Source organism: Balaenoptera acutorostrata, chromosome 2 (assembly GCF_949987535.1).
Source record: "Balaenoptera acutorostrata chromosome 2, mBalAcu1.1, whole genome shotgun sequence".
In the NCBI taxonomy this organism is placed as follows: domain Eukaryota; kingdom Metazoa; phylum Chordata; class Mammalia; order Artiodactyla; family Balaenopteridae; genus Balaenoptera; species Balaenoptera acutorostrata.
In genome coordinates, this window is record NC_080065.1 from 181685090 (window position 1) to 181702557 (window position 17468).

At 48.3% G+C, this 17468-nt stretch overlaps 1 protein-coding gene across 11 annotated transcripts in view; it reads left to right on the forward strand.

Annotated features, from left to right (window-relative positions):
* Positions 1–17468, forward strand: part of RFX2 (regulatory factor X2) — a 97308-nt gene that overhangs the window by 58957 nt on the left and 20883 nt on the right. For 9 of the 11 annotated variants that reach the window (XM_007169110.2, XM_007169106.2, XM_007169111.2 and 6 more), the window contains one exon: positions 13071–13145. The exons of the other annotated variants lie outside the window; for them this stretch is intronic. In XM_007169110.2, coding sequence (XP_007169172.2) covers positions 13071–13145 — 75 coding nt within the window. The remainder of the gene's footprint in view (positions 1–13070; positions 13146–17468) is intronic. 11 annotated transcript variants of the gene reach the window in all.

Genomic DNA, 17468 nt, shown 5'->3' on the forward strand with positions numbered 1-17468 from the left:
CTGGTCCGGGAAGATCCCACATGCTGTGGAGCAGCTAACCCCGTATGCCACAACTACTGAGCCTGCGCTCTAGAGCCCGTGAGCCACAACTTCTGAGCCCACATGCCACAGCTACTGAAGCCCGTGCTCCTAGAGCCTGTGTTCCGCAACAAGAGAAGCCACCACAATAAGAAGCCCACACACCACAATGAAGACTAGCCCCCGCTCGCCGCAACTAGAGAAAGCCCACGTGCAGCAATGAAGACCTAATGCAGCCAAAAATAAATCAATTGGCCTATTTCAGAACACTCTGTTCTGTTCCATTTATCTATGTGCCTGTCCCTTTACCAATACCACACTGTCTTAATTACGACAGCTTTAGTCAGTCTCAGAATTGGGTAGACTGGCTCCTCTCACTTTATTCTTCTTCAGTATTGTATTGGCTATTTATATAAATTTAGAATTTTCTATATAAATTTTAGATCAGTTTATCTATATTACAAAAAAAATTCCTAGTGAGATTTTGATTAAACAGCATTAAAGCTGTGTATCAATTTGGGGAGAATTGACGTCTTTACTATGTTGGGTCTTCCAATCCATGAACGTGGTGTGTTTTCTCCATTTATTTAGATCTTCTTTGATTTCTTTCATCAGCATTTGGTCATTTTTAGCATGCAGATCCTATACTTATTTTGTTATATTTATGCCTAAGTATTTTTTGGTTTTGGAGCTTTTTTTTTTTTTTTTTTTTGGCTATGTCGGGTCTTAGTTGCAGCATGCGGGCTCTTCGTTGCGGCGCGCGGGCTTCTCTCTAGCTGTGGTGTGCGGGTGTTCTCTCTCTAGTTGTGGCACACAGGCTCCAGGGAGCGTGGGCTCTATAGTTTGCGGCATGCGGGCTCTAGTTGAGGCGACGAGCTCAGTAGTTGTGGCACGCGGGCTTAGTTGCCCCACAGCATGTGGGATCTTAGTTCCCTGACAAGGGATCGAACCCACGTACCCTGCATTGAAAGGCGGATTCTTTACCACTGGACCACCAGGGAAGTCCCCTGGAGCTATTTTAAATGGTACTGATATGAAATTTCACTTTTCAACTGTTCATTGCTAGTGTACAAAAGTATGGTTGATTTCTAGCTCTTGACCTTGCCTCCTGTGACCTTGCTGAACTCACTCTTTAGTTCTAAGAGTTTTTTGTGGTCTGCAAATAGGAACAGTTTTAGTTCTTTTCCAATGTGGATGACTTTTATTTTTTTTTCTTGCCTTATTGCACTGACTAGAACATCCAGTACGATGCTGTGTAAGAGTGGCGAGAGTGGACATCCTTGCCTTGTTCTCAGTCTTAGGGGAAAAGCTTCAGTCTTTCACCCCTAAGTGTAATGTTACCTGTATGTTTTTCACAAATGCCTTTTTTCGGGTTGAGGAAGTTTCCTTCTATTCCTAGTTTTCTGAGAGTCTTTATCACAATTGGATGTTGAGTTTTGTCAAATGCTTTTTTCTTATTGATATGATCACGTGTTTTTTCTTCTTTAGACTACGAATGTGATGGATTATATTGATTGATTGTCAATTAAAAAATAACTTGCTATTTTTGTGTGGGCTTAATCTGAAACAGAAGATGATGTTCGAGCCTCACCCCTGTTCTCTTGGTCCTGATGTGTTTCCGGGTCACCCTGACGTTAGAGGCCCTCTGCGCTTAGCTGTTCTCTCCCTTTCTATGTCCAGAGTGCTCCCCAGGACCTGGCTCTGAGGACAGGCATGGAGAGAAGTCATTTGCTGTCTAGAGCGGTGACTGTGGGGTGGTGCCTGCCACTCCATCCCACGGGCACCAGCCTGTGCCTCGCCTCACTTGGGCCCTCCAGGGCCCTCAGCACGCCCTCAGAGGATTGGCTGGCAGACCCGAGTGTAGAGCTGCCGTTGATCAGAAGCCTTCCTCACAGACTACATGAACTTTCACGAATGTGACGTCTCCATATCAGCAAACTGCATCAACTCATAATAGTGAATAAGCTAGGGTCGCAGGTCACAGACCTACTGAGATCACAGGTCACGATATTCTCTGCAGTCCACACTGCCTCGCTGGAAACAAATGTGCAGCTCAGACCCCGGGCCGCCTGTTTACTGTAGTCTGATGTCTGGGTTGCACTAGAAGAATCGAGTTTTTAAATCAGTTGGAAATCCATGAACAGGCTATGTTTTGACACCCTGCCCCCCGCCCCAGCCCCAAAAGCTCCAGGAGAGTTATCACCTTGGATGAGGATCTGCCTCCGGACTCCCTCTGCTCTGTTGTGGTTTTTTGACTTGCTTTTGGTGTGGGGACATCTCACAAAGATGAGCAGAGATCCAACCAAGAGCCAAGAACAGGACTGGCCCTGAGGTTGCAACAGAAATAATGATGGCTCCTGGATCTGGCATTTCACGTCTATCAGTTTTCTTATGTCAGAGTTGTGTTTCCAGGGACTTCAAGTTAATCCTGCAAACAGAGCACAAAGACCAGAGCAAATCGGCACCAACAGCCCCAGTGAGGGACTTCAGACTTTCAGTGACACATTTTCTTGAATCTCATTTCTGGTTAAAATTTCATCAGTATTGAAATCTTAGAAGTGAATTGCCCAAATGGTAAGTTTTTGATAACTTTTCCTGTTGTGCTTTTTTTTTTTTGACCCCATGGAGCAGAGATGCTAAGCTGACAGGTATGTTCTTTGGGTTGTATCAAGGGGAGACTCTGGGGGCTCCGGGGCTGCATGAGGAAAAGCCCCCCTGCCACCATGCCCAAGCAGGCGGCCCCCCTGGGCCACGCAGTGGAGGCTGATGAAGACAAATCATCTATCCAATTTTGAAGATGATAAAAATACAGCGTCCCTGTCTGTGAGGGGATGTACCATTGCAGTGTCTCATCAGGGCTCTGGGACCTGGTCTGGTGAAGACCCATTGGACTCTGCATTTCCAGGAAGTCAGAGAGGGCCAGCACACAGGCAGTGGTGGCCCTGGGTGCTCCGGTCCCACGGAGGTTGGGGGGGTGCCTGCCCTGGCGACCCCGCTCAGGCAGGCCAGACAACTGGTGCATAAGCAAGAGCTACATAGAAGCTGGAAGGGCCAGTGCTTCACCTTGGAGGATGGCGGCACATGGGTTCCATCTTTCTCTGGTTGCGTTCAGCTTCTGTAAGCTTTGTGGCATCTGATGTGATTTTCAAACACACCTAAGAAAGCATCATCAATGTCTTCCACCCCCAAGCGAGGAAAATCCTCCTGTCTGGGTGTGTGGAGCAGAGTCTCAACAGCCCAGCCCCATGGAACACTTCGGGTCTTCTTTGAAAAAACTGAGATCTTAATATTAAAAGTCGCAATATGCAAATGGAAACTACAATGAGGTACCACCTCACACGGGTCAGAATGGCCATCATTAAAAAGTCTACAAGTAAGGACTTCCCTGGTGGCGCAGTTGTTAAGAATCCGCCTGCCAATGCAGGGGACACGGGTTCAATCCCTGGTCCGGGAAGATCCCACATGCCACGGAGCAACTAAGCCCGTACGCCACAACTACTGAGCCCGCACGCCTAGAGCCCGTGCTCCGCAGCAAGAGAAGCCACCGCAATGAGAAGCCCGCGCACCACAACGAAGAGTAGCCCCCGCTCGCCACAACTAGAGAAAGCCCACACACAGCAATGAAGACCCAACGCAGCCAAAAATAAATAAATTAAATAAAATAAATAAATTTGTTTTAAAAAAAAAGTCTACAAATAATAAATTCTGGAGAGGGTGTGGAGAAAAGGGAACCCTCCTCCACTGTTGGTGGGAATGTAAATTGGTACAGCCGCTATGGAGAACATTATGGAGGTTCCTCAAAAAACTAAAAATAGAACTACCATACGACCTAGCAATCTCACTCCTGGGCATATATCCAGACAAAGCTCTAATTCAAAAAGATTTGTGCACCCCTATGTTCATTGCAGCACTATTTACAGTAGCCAAGACATGGAAGCAACCTAAATGTCCAGCAACAGATGAATGGATAAAGAAGATGTGGTACATGTATACAATGGAATATTACTCAGCCATAAAAAATAATGAAATAATGCCATTTGCAGCAACATGGATGGACCTAGAGATTATCATACTAAGTGAAGTAAGCCAGATAGAGAAAAACAAATATGATACCGCTTATATGGGGAATCTAAAATATGATACAAATGAACTTATTTACAAAGCAGAAACAGACTCACAGACATAGAAAACAAATTTCCAGTTACCAGAGGGGAAAGGGGATAGGGGAGGGATAAATTTGGAGTTTGGGATTAGCAGATACAAACTACTATGGGTAAAATAGATAAACAACGGGGACCTACTGTATAGCACAGGGAACTATATTCGATATCCTGTAATAAACCATAATGGAAAAGAATATGAAAAAGAATATATATATTTTTTAAAAGTCACAATACTTGGGGCCCTGGAATGATAGATTCAAGTTCTGCAGTGTTCAAGCTACAGCAGACATCCCTGAGATGTGCTACTTGAAATCATTGGCAGTTCTTTGCTGAGTCATCAGAAACGCAGCTCCTGCTTTCAAAACTCCAGCGAGCATCTTCGCTCTGACCACCAGCACATGTGGATACAGAAGAGCCGAATCTTGTATCCTGTATCCAGCTCGCCGGGAAGATGATCTTGCGGCCGCTTCGAGTGGATTTGTCTGTAAGGGACCTGCTTCAGTCCTGAGTGCTGAGTCAAGGCCAGCGGGGACCCTGGACCATCCACGGCTCCGTGTGTGTGGACTGGCTTCCCACTCGGGCCCCTCCATTCTCACGGCGACCCTTCCTGGTGGCCCACAGGGCTGGTGCACCATCCACACGGCGTCACAGCTCACGATGGATCGCCAACCGCTAAACAGCTCTTCTCTGGAGCCTGTGTTTTCAGGGAAGACCCAGGATATCTTGACTGGACTACGAACTCACACGCCTACTGGGCATTCGCTAGAAGCTTCCTCGCCTCCTGCACGGAGCTTTTGTCCAACCATAAGAGCAAAACGTTTGCCGGCAAACGCACGTTATTTGATAAAGGAGTTTCGCCAATAGTACATCCGCTTTTTCTCTAAAATATTCATCATTGGGCTTCCCTGGCAGTCCAGTGGTTAAGACTTGGTGCTCCCACTGCAGGAGGCATGGTTTCAATCCCTGGTTGGGGAACTAAGATCCCGCAAGCCCCGTGGCTCGGCCAAAAATAAATAATTCATCATCACTTTTTATCCTTTTAATAGACTTTCTCTTAGAGCAATTTCAGGTTTACAGAAAAATTGAGCAGAAAGTACAGAGAATTCCCGTAATGCCCCACCCTGTACCCCACGTACAGTTTTCCTTATTACTAACATCTGTTTGGTGCATTTGTTACAGCCAATAAGCCAATATTGACCCGTTATCATTTTTAACTAAAGCCCTTGGTGACATCAGGGTTCACCCTATGTTGTACGTTCTATGGGTTTTGACAAAACATCTAATGATATCATCACTTTTTTTTTTTTTAATTTATTTTTGGCTGCGTTGGGTCTTTGTTGCTGCACGCGAGCTTTCTCTAGTTGCGGCGAGTGGGGGCTGCTCTTCACTGCGGGGCACAGGCTTCTCATTGCGGTGGCTTCTCTTGTTGCGGAGCACAGGCTCTAGGCGTGCGGGCTTGGGCTTCAGTAGTTGTGGCTCGCGGGCTCAGTAGTTGTGGCTCACAGGCTCTAGAGCACAGGCTCAGTAGTTGTGGCACACGGGCTTAGTTGCTCCGCAGCATGTGAGATCTTCCTGGACCAGGGCTCGAACCCATGTCCCCTGCATTGGCAGGCGGATTCTTAACCACTGCGCCAGCAGGGAAGTCACAATATCATCACTTTTGAATCTGGTTTTGCAAGTTCCTTTGCAAAGGTGGGAGCAAGTGCCCCTTTGAAAGATCTATCTAAAGTTCATCTCTGCTCTGCTTTAAGTGACAAAATTAAAGAATGCGTACTGGAAAGCACTCCGGTTCTTATTCTGAAAAGTCTCAATTAACTTACCAGAGAAGTCATCATCCTGTTTAGAGTAACACAAACCCACTTACAATGTCAAGGGCTACATGGGTCATCCATCTAATAAAAGCCTCTTCCTAATTTCCTTCATCTGTTCCTTGTGTTCCTGCTATTTTCTTTCATGGCTCCGTATGTAAATGAGCACAGTGTGTGACCCCCGATTGGACCCTGGTCCACAAACAGGACTTTCATCAAGTGATTCGATCGGTTAACAGTGTTGAGTTGGGGTTAATTTCCGGGTCACGGAAGATGTTGACATTTGGGGAGCCTGGCTGAAGGGCATATGGGAATGCTTTGTGCTATTTTTGCAACCTTTTTAAAATCTGGAGTTATTTCCAAACTTAAAAGTTAAAAAATTTTCAATTGATAAATTAAGAAGTAGAACTATAATTTTTAAAGTTCTAAGAACTACAAGAAGAACTAAACATGTTAGCTGTTAAAAATGATTACCAAAAAAGATTATCTCCGTGAGGTAGAAAGAAAAGAGGAAGACTTGCTTTTTTTATACCTTTTTCTTCTATTCGAATTTTAACCACATGCATGCATTACCGTATACATTTTTTATTGAGGTAAAATTCATAAAACATAAAATTAACCATTTTAAAGTGCATAATTCGGTAGCATTTAGGACATCCATGGTGCTGTGCAACGATCCCCTCTCTACCTAAAAATTTAAAAAATCAGTTTAGCAGTAAAGTATAATCCATGCCATGCAATTGTGTGAGTGATTTACAATTGCTTAGTAAATGTCTGGGGGCAGAGGCGGCAGAGTGCCGCCCTCCAGCCAAATCCTGCCGGCTGCCTGCTTTTGTAAATAAAGTTTTATTGGCACACAGCCACGCCCCCTCATGGATGCACACTGGCAGTTAGGGAAGGGAGGGGCTTCCTCTCCTCAGTGGGAGTTGGTGGAGGCCAGGGAGAAGCTGAGGCGGGGCTGGGATGGGGCGGGTCAAGCGAGGTGCCCAGGGCACCAAGTTTAGGGAGTTGCTCCCCTCCGGGGGCTGACCCTGCCATGGCACGACCTTGACAATGAGTGCCTCCTTCAGTTTGGTGCCCTGGGCGCCTCATGGGCACCACCCCAGTCCTGGCCCTGGAAGGAGACTGGTATGTCTCTGGCCTAATCGGGTTTTTGTATGGCAAGTGCATATAATATTACTACATAATTTTTTAATGTTTAATTAGCAAAATAGAACTGGACAAATTGAAAATGCCCATTTCCCTCAGCCAGCCTCCCCGTCTCCCCAGTGGTGAGCCCTGCCCTTCTCTCCATCCTCCCACCTGGCCCTTAACTGCAGCTGTTTCCTTTCTCCAGGCAGAATTCTGTGATTTCTATCCCTGCCCTCAAAACTCCAGCCATGACACTTTGGTTCTTTTAAATACTCTCCATTTTCTTTAAAGCTCCAAAAGCATTCATAAAACATTTAAACGTTTATTTCCTCCTTCTGTGGTCACATAATAAGCTGTATTTTAGGACAGGACATTTACTGCAGCAGTTTCCTGTCCTCACCCCCACTTCTCCCTGGTTTTCCAGGAGCATCCCCTCCCCCTTCCCACTTCTGGCCCAGGAGGCGTGGTCCTGATATCAAATTATGGCAGACCCAGCCTGGAGATACAGGTGTTGCTTTGATACTGTTCATTGCTGGCCCTTTGCAGGGGTGACCTTGGCCTGGCAGGTCTTTTTTTTTTTTTTTTGTCTGCGTTGGGTCTTCGTTGCTGCACGCGGGCTTTCTCTAGTTGTGGCGAGCCGGGCTACTCTTCGTTGTGGTGCGCGGGCTTCTCCTTGCACGGGGGCTCAGTAGTTGTGGCTCACGGGCTCTAGAGCGCAGGCTCAGTAGTTGTGGTGCACGGGCTTAGCTGCTCTGCGGCCTGTGGGGTCTTCCCCGACCAGGGCTCGAACCCGTGTCCCCTACATTGGCAGGCGGGTTCTTAACCACTGCGCCACCAGGGAAGTCCCGGCAGGTCATTTTAATGAGGTTATTGTGTTATAAATGGAGTGGCCATTAGAGTGGACGCTAATGAATTCAGAGGGGAAGTAACCTCCACCCTCACTTAGAAGACACAAATCTAGTCCTTATGTCAGGTAAAATTTTGCTAGGATTATACATGAAAGGAAAGGAGTTTTATAAATTCCTTTAAAAATTTTTAAATAACCGACTAATTTTAATATACTTGGGAGTTAATAAAACTTATCTGCGCTCTGCTATCACGTTGAGTTCTTGAAACGCTATATCTTTGATCACAAGTCGTTAGGCATTTTCTCCCCTCCTTTCTCCCGAACGCCTGAAGCATGATACGTGTGTGCCCTTTTCCCCAGGCATTCTGCTAGTAATTCATGCAGCAGAAACCAGTGAAATTAAACGGCCAATAAAAAGGAATATGGGCTGCACTGCACCCAATCAGAAATAAAGATGAAGCTCCTGATAAGTCAAGAAATAGGTAGACAAGCATATGCATAATACCAAGATGGAAAGAAATCTTTGAGAAGCTCAGATAACAGAAACGATTTTAGGGAAAGCTGCCTGGCCCTGGGATGGCGAGGGGGGCCCCTCTGCGTCTATCCTTGGCTCTTCCTTACAGTTTGACATGTGGGCCTGTGCAGGTACCACTTTGATAAAATTTTTTAAATTAAACTCCAGTCAAGTATAAATTTAATTTCCATTTTAAGTATATCTAAAGATTAAACACTAACTTTTCCAGCCAGTGAGAGGACTTATCAAGCCTTTTGTACTTGTGCAGTAAGAATCCCTCGGTCAGGTCTGTAAGGAAGCCTCCCACTCCAGCCCCCAGACTTCAAGCATGAGATGCTCCTTTTTCAAGGATGCTGGACGGCCTCAGCTTGGAGCTGGGAAGCGGCGCCACAGCGCCCTCTGCTGGATGCACTGCGCTGCGCCTCCGGTCCTAACTCGGGCACCAACCCCTCCATCTGAACTTCGGGGTCTGGTGACGTTTTCCTGAACTTCATCACCTTTAGAGGTTTACCTGACGTCTTAATTTTAAAACGCAGTGAACACCTTGGGAGGTTCCACTGTGTATTAAGTTAATTTAAGGTATCAGTGGGCTTGTTCTGACCGTATTTAATAGCTATGGGGTTTTGAGGATGGTCTTACAAAGCAAAAGTTCATTTGTATTCTTTCCCGCAATACTCCGAACTGCACGATTTTCAGCAGTCTTACAAATGTCTGGCAAGCTTCTGGGTGTCTGTCCCCAGGACCCTCTCAGGAGCTCCACGAGATCAAAACTGTTTTCATAATAATACTAACCCATTAGTTGCTGTTTTCCCTGTGTTGACATTTGCCCCGACGATGCAAAACCAGCACAGCTGACACAGCTGCGCACAAATCAGAGCAGACACATCAGAGTCTCTAGAAGTCACTATAATCCTCACCATCATGCACGCACAGTAAAAAAAAAAAAAAAAGAGAGAGAAATACCAAATGCTAGTTTCACTCAAGAATTCCCTGATGAAGCAGTAAAAATTATTAATTTTATTAAATCTCAATCCTCGAGAACACTTTAATATTCTGTGTGACGAAAAGTGCTTCTGCTTCTTCCCAAAGTACGATGAGAGTCTTGAGGAAAAGCTCATGGGCAAATGGCTTGTGAGCAGAATGAACTACTTTTTTCATGAAACGCTGTTTTTCCTTGAAAGGATGACAGACAGATTATGATTATTCAGACTCGAAGATTTGGTCCACATTTTCTCAAAACTGAACGGTTGTGAGCTTGACATATCAAGAAAAACACGACAGGTTTTATTGTCAATATGTTCTCACACCAAAAAAAACAAAAAAATAGAATTTTGGAAAACTGGTATCTTGCTGATGTTGTTGGTAGTGATATTAACCAATGTGACTTTTTTCAATACCGTGTGATGAAATGTATCAACATTGGGAAGATCTGCAAACTCAGTGAACCAGTATTTTCCAAGCGACCGGTGCATGTTGTTACAAAACCATGCATGTGGGTGAAAGATCCATTCAAATTGCAAGAAAGACTAAAGTTTTTTTTAAGTAGTTGTATAGTTTTTATTGAGGTAAAATTCACATAACATAAAATGCACCATTTTAATCATGTAATTCAATGGCATTTGGTACATTCACAACGTTCTGTAAGCATTACCCTGTCGAGTTCCAGAACATTCTCACCACCCCCAAAGGAACCCTGTACCAGTTAGTAGGCACCCCCCATTCCCTCCTCCTTCAGCCCCAGGGCAACTAATCTGCTTTCTGTTCCTGGATTTGCCTGTTTTGGATGTTTCATACAAATGGAATCACTCAACACATGGCCTTTTGTGATTGGCTTCTCTCACTGAGCATCATGTTTTTAAGGCTCATCCACATTGTAACATATGTCAAAACTTCATTCCTTTTTAGGGATGAATAATATTCAATTGTATGTATGGACCATATCTTGACTATCCATTCATCGGTGACTGACATTTGTGTTTTTCTGCTTTTTTTGCCGTTATGAATCAGGCTGCTATGAGCAAGTTTTTGTGTGAACACCTGTTTTCAATTATCTTGGGTAGAGTGAAATTGCTGCGTCATGTGGTTTAACTGAGTTTATATTTTAACAGCTGTTTACCACGGTAGCTGAACCATTTTGCAGTCCCACCAGCAACTGAGGAGGGTTCGAGTTCCTCCACATCCTCACTGACACTTGTTACTTTTCTTTTTTCTCTTAATAGCCATCCTAGTGGGTGTGAAGTGGTATCTCACTATGGTTTTAGTTTGTATTTCCCTAATGACTAATGATGTTGAGCATCTTTTTATGTGCTTATTGGAGACATGCCTATTCCAGGCCTTTGCCCATTTTTTTAAACTTTTTATTTTATATTGGAGCATAGCTGATTAACAATGTTGTGTTCATTGCCCATTTTTTAATCGTGTCATTTTATCATTTTGTTGTTGAGTCTCCATAGTTCTTTATAATATTCTGGATATAAGACCCTTATTAGATACATGATTTGCAAATATGTTCTCCCATTCTGTGGGTTGTCTCCTTACTCTCTTGATAGTGTCCTTTGACATACAGAAGTTTTTAATTTTGATGAAGTCCAATTTATCTTTTTTAAAAGTTTTTATCTTTTATTTTTTGTTTGTGCTTTTGGTTTCATATCTAAGATTCTATTCCCAAATCCAAGGTCATGGAGATAACCTTATTTTATGTGATTACCTCATGTTTTCCTCTAAGAGTTTTATAGTTTTAGCTCTTACATGTAGTTCTTTGATCCCTTTGGAGTGGATTTTTGTATATGCTGTGAGGTAAGGGTCCTGCTTCATTCTTTTGCACGTGACTATCTATTTATCCCAGCACCGTTTGTTGAAGGGTGTATTCTTTCTCCATTAGCTGGTCTAAACACCCTTGTTGAAAATCAGTTGACCCTAGATGTATGGGTTTATTTCTGGACTCTCAATTCTATCCCATTGATCTATATGTCTATCCTATCCCAGTACTGCACTATTGTGGTTACTGTAACTTTGTAATCAGTTTTGAAATGGGAACTTGTGAGTCGTCGACCTGGTACTTCTTTTTCGAGATTGTTTTGGTTATTTGGGGTCCCTTGCAATGCCATATGAGTTTTAAGATCAACTTGTCCATTTGAAAAGGCAGCTGGAAGCTTTGTAGAGAATTTTGATAGAGACTGCATTGAGTCTACAGATCACTTAGGACAGTATTACCATCTTAATAGTAAGTCTTCCAATCCATGAACATAGGACATCTTTCTGTTTGTTTGGGTCGTCTTTAATTTCTCTCAACAGTGTTTCATAGTTCTTTCAGTGTACGAGTATTTCACCTCCTTGGTTAAATTTATTCCTAGGTATTTTATTCTCTCTGATACTATTGTAAATGGGATTGTTTTCTCCATTTCATTTTCATATCGTTCATTGTTGAGAAATACAATTGACTTTTGTATATTGATCTTGTATCTTGCAACCCTGGTGCTGATAGTTTTTGGGGGGATCCTTCGGGATTTTCCATATTTAAGATCATGCTGTCTGCAAATAGAGGTAGTTTTGCTACTTCCTTTCCTGTGTGGATGCCTTTTATTTTCTTCTGTGGCCTAATGACCCTGGCTAGAATTTCCAGTACAGTGTTGAATAGCAGTGGCAAGAGTAGATGTTCTCAACAGTGGTCAGAAGAGGTGGGGGGCGAAGCAGAAACCCCTCGTTCCTGAACTCAGCTCTGGGGAAGCAGTCCAGCTGCACTTTCTGAATGTGTTGGGCCCGCTTTTTACAGAATCGTCTCTGTGGTCTTTGCCTCCCCTGGGTGTTTAAGGGTCATTGCCTCCAGCAGAGCTTATGTTTGCATTTTTCGTGTACAAGTCGGGCTCAGATGTGGTGGTTGCCACACTCGGCCGGGTGTCTCTTCTTTTGCATAGACCTGCCATGGCCCCTCAGCCCTTGCCTCCGCGAGGCCCTCCATCTCAGAGGCCCTCCCCCAGGAGGACCCCTCTGTGAGCTGCCTCATCTCCGTGGCCCCAGGGTCCTGCGCCTCCCAATGGCAGGGCTGGGGTCGTGGCCTACCAGTATTTTCCCAAAGCCCTCCAGCTGGGAGACCCTGGGCTTTGCGACAGGGCAGGCTGGCCGGGAAACCAGTGCCATCAACTGTCCCCGGGTCTGTGGTCCTCTGATTCTCCCGGTGCAGATGATGGATTTGGGGAACAGCAGGTGGTTATCATGCTGGCTTTGCTTACACTTGAACTTATGCAGTGACTAAGTATTCCCGTTGTGCACGTGCACATGCAGACGTGTTAAAACTCAGCTGCCAGTGTAGACAGTAGGACCCCATCTGCTGCTGGTGTCTGAGGGGCTCCTGGGCTCCTCTGCACGTGATGAAGCAACGCTCCTGCTGAGGCTTCAGCCCCCGACCTAACCCATCCCCCCCCCGCCCCCCGCCTGCGTCCAGCCTGCTTTCTATTTTGTAGGCACTCGGATCTTTATTTGGATATTAATACAAACAAATCTTGGCTGATGCTAACCATCTGATTTCGTTTTGTTTTTTTTTTTTTCTTTTCCATTTTGTTTTGTTTTGTTTCTGCGCACATTTTCTTTAGCTTGAAATGGCGATTGAAAACCTCCAAAAAAGCGAAGGGATCACATCACACAAAAGCGGTTTACTCAACAGTCATGTAAGTGTGTGTCAACCTGCTGGTCTGCCCTGCTCTGCTTGTCACCTTCATAGGCATTTTAAAAACAAACAGGGAGTTCCTTGGTGGCCTAACGGTTAGGATTCCAGGCTTTCACTGCCGTGACCCTGGTTCAGTCCCTGGTTCAGGGAACTGAGATCCTGCAAGCCGCGCGGTACGGCCGAAAAACAAAAAGCAGTGAGTTGACACCTTTAAAGTGCCGGAAAGGTGCAGAGGGGGGAACCAACCTAGACTTCTAAACTCAGCAAAAATGTCCTTCCACAGCGAAGGGAAATTAAGGCAGGCTTTTCCTTTGTGAAAGCGGGGTGACAGCACCCCCCTCCTTGGGGGGAACAGGGATTAAACTGCTTTAGTGTATGTAACGTCCTACCCACCATGCCTGGCAGAGGATAAGCATTGTAAATAAATTCGTACTCAAACAAGCCACAACCAAAAAATGACACCGGATTGGGGATGCCATAAATGTTCTTAGCTAATTCTCCTGTGATCAGCTCTTTGAAAAAAAAAAAAAAAAATTGGTAATTTGAGAAAAGGGCAAAGCAAATAATTCCTATTGATTTTAGCTGCATAAGACCTTTCTCTGATGGGGACACCACATGATCGTAGGCCCCAAGGCCAGGAGGGCACAAAAGTCTTTGCCTCTGGGTGGCTTTGAGTGGCAGGACGGGGCTGGGAGAGATGACAGTGCAGGGACTCGGCTTCTGGGGACAGTTGAGGAGGGAAAGCTCCTGTCTCCCCACACTCCTCCCTTTTCCCGTTACTTCTCCAGACGCCCTCAATTCGACTTTAACATAACTGGAACTTTGTTTGGCATTTTGGAGGTAGGACAGGCCGCAGGAGTTCAGAGCGCACTTCTGGCAGCTTTTCTCAAGCACTTGGGTTGGGATTGGCATCCTTTTGAGAATTAAAACATCAAAGAAAAGAAGTCCCCTTTAGTTGAACCCGATCCCAGCTGTGACCCCAGCAAGACTTTCATACTGGCCGACATTCAAAGTGAGTGATTCAGGGTGCGGGGCCAGAAACCCCACTAGGGAAAGATCCAGGAGCTTCTGGGTTTGTCGGGGGGCACAGGCGTGGCCAGCACCTCCAGCCCATTGGCTGAGCCTCAGAGGGCTGGTCACTGGAGGAAGAGCAACCTCACCCCGGCTGTCTCGAAGGAAAAACAAAAGTCCATCAGGCCCCAGGCTAGGTGGGTCATGGCCACCCTGTTGTCCATCACTGCCGGACGATGTCACCTGGTGGGCAGGTCTGGAGAAGGGAAGCTGCAGCCTTAGAGCGGAACGTGTAGAAAGTCCGCAAGACGGCATTCTCTGCTCGGGGACCAGAGTTCTTCAGATCTCGAGCAGACAACGTGGCCACGGCACAGCCCGCGAGGCCAGGCGCTAGGGCAGCCCCAGAGAGCCATGAGGAAGGCAGGATGGGTGCGGACCCCAGGCCGGCGGCGTATCCGCGGGAAGCTTAAAATGTCTATGCGAAACGCATGAGCCTCAGTCTCTGGCTGCAGGGATGCCTCTGGCTTTCTAACACTTTTCCTCTGGAAGGCTGGCTTGCCTTGGTTGCTTCTCCAAAACCAGTTTCCATTCCTGAGTTTAGTTTCCGAGCAGGAAGAACCTCCCTGTGTCCGTTTTCTTTCTGGCGATTTGTTGTTGAGTCGTTTTCTTCCATTGGGAGCCATGAGAAGTAGGATCTGAGGCTTGGCGACTCAGAGAGGATAGAAAGAAGACCTCTGTAAAGAGTCGACCCCAGGCGCTGCAGTCAACCTGCCAGGAGCTTGTCTGGGCAGGGAGGGCGGGGAGAGAGCTAGAGTGTATCCTGGCGACAGACGGCCACGTGTCCCGCAGAGCCCTTCGTCGTCCTAGTTGGCCGCGCTCACTTGAGGCAGTTGTCCCTGGGCACCACCGGCTGCGGTCCCCGCGCCCGCACAGAAGAGCCTGGTGCCGGGTGGCGAGACACCCAGAGCCCAGGGAGGCTGGGCTGTGCCTTCCAGACCCAGCCCGACATCAGGGTCACCCGAGCTCCCCAGGCTGCCCTCGGGACTCGGACCAGGGGGTCTGAGGGTTGAAGGGACCTTCCAGCCTGGTGTGGGAGCCCCTGAGGGAGGAGGTGGGCCTCGAGCCATCTTTGAAACAGGGGAACGCATGATTTGGTGGCAGGAAACGAGGGATACCTGTTTCGGAGGAAGGAGGCATAGAAAGTTGAGCTGGGAACGGAGATGCCGGCCCTCACCAGGGTGTCCCCGTGGCCTCTGGGTGCAGCCCCTCTGCTGTCCCCCGGGTCTATCGGGAGAGGCCCCCAACCCCTGCTGACTCAGGGGCCCCCATCGTGGGTTCCTGCAGAGGTGGCCGCTGCTTACTGGACATAAACTACTATTTCCAGCCCCTGGGAGGAGGACCTGCTTTTAGGTGGATCATATTCAGATTATATGACTTTTTTTTTTTTTAATCAAGAAACATAAATTGCCAAAGATGATTTAGCCTTCAGGTGGTGGTGTAGTGACAGAGCCGTGCCCTGCAGTCTGGGGTGGGGATGGGCTGTGGCAGCTTCATGGGCTGGTGCTCTGCCTACAAGTTGCTCCAGATTATTGCGGCGAAGGCCTCCGGCAGTGGTCGCGGTTGGACTGCTGTTTTCTGGAGCCTCCCTGGCCCCCTCACCACCTCGACGACCCCTCCTGGTCTCCTGGCGGGAAAGGCTCTTTCCCAGTGGGCGTCGAGGCCGGGCCTGTCCCGTCAGCTCCCCCCTTGAGTCTCCAAGGGCGCCTGCCCGCCTGGAGGAGCAGCTGCGCACGTGTGTCGGGGCCGAGCCCTGACTGCCGCCTGCCCCCGCCCCACAACAGGCCCTGCACCTCCCGCCACCTTCCTGGCTCATCCAGGGCAGCGCCGTCCTGCTGGAGGCTCATCCTTGTCTCCCCGCCTCCTCCCACAGCCCGCATCCGATGCTCCCTGACCTTCAGAAGCATCCGGAATCAGACCACTTCTCCCACCCCACCCACCATGGCCACAGCCCCCCTACCATGACACCCGGTCAGTCTGCCGCGGGCGAGGCAGGGCTGTGTGGTGGGGAGATGGAGCTCCCGTTCACCGAGTGTCACTGACGTACGATGCTCAGCCGGTCAGGACGACACCAGGTAGCAGCGTCCGGGAGTGCGGTGCGCAAACCCCACCGGCGCTCGCTCAGCCTCCAGGGGAGGCCCTGCCTTCACGGAGCCCGTAGACCACCCTCCAGCGCCCGTCAGCCTCCCTTCCGGGCCACCTCTCGTCGCCGGAGAGGGTGCAAGTGAACCCGTTATTGCTTCGGGGGCTGCTGGTGGCACCTGTTCTCTCTGTACTTAGCTCTGCTCAGGAGGGAGTTAACCACACCTCCTAGGTGTCAGTGTCCATGTCGTCACCCAGCAAAGAAGTCTGCTCTTCGTGTAATTCTTGGGATTTGGCCGAGGTGGTGAGGAGCAGAAGCAATCGTCCTTCCCGAACCTTCCTTTTCACGCTGGGCCGGTCGTGTCAGGCGCCGGGCGGGGTCTCAGCCTCCATCTCTCAGGACCTGGTCCGGGGCCCCTTCCAGGCCCCCGCCTCGCGGCCTGAGGATCCTCCTGAGGGCTCGCCCGGGCGCTCAGACCCTGAGACATCTGGGCCCCTGGTCCCGGCCTCTCCCTCCCACAGAGGACTCCCCTAGAAGCAGCCCATGCTCCCCAGCCAGGGTGGCAGAGAGAGGAAGCGCCTCCTGCTTCCACGGCCAGAGGCTTTCGGCTCTCCTCATGCTGGGGTCCCCTCCGCTCTGCGGGACCCCTCCTCCTCTCCGTCAGCCTTTCTTGAGGCATCTTCACGGGGTGCACATGTGGGCAGACCCGGTTCTGTCTCTGCTTCCTGGAGCTCCCGTTTCAGCAGGGAGGCAAGCGATAGAAAATGAATGCTTGTGTCGGCGAGCAGTGCTCTGGAAAATCTTGGGGCTCAAGGGCCAGCAAATACCAGCCCTTCCTCACCTGGATCCTGGATCCTGAGCCAATTGAAAATAGACAACGGGGCAACAGACAGAACCCAGTTATCCCCTGTGGCTGGGGAGGCTGCTGTGGGAAGGCTCGTAGCTGGTGGGACACGGGCCCCCCGCTGTGGACGCAAAGCAGGCCGGGGGCGTACCCGCAAGAAAGGAGCAGCTCCACTGTGCCACCCATGCCCTCCTTCCCAGCTTCCCGGTGGTGGCAGTCCCTTAGCCCCAGAGTCAAGGCAGCGGGGGGGCGGGGTGTGTGCAGGGGCGCCTCAGGGGTGGGGAGGAGGGTGCCTCCTGGGGCAGGCCGTGTGCAGTGATTAAACCACT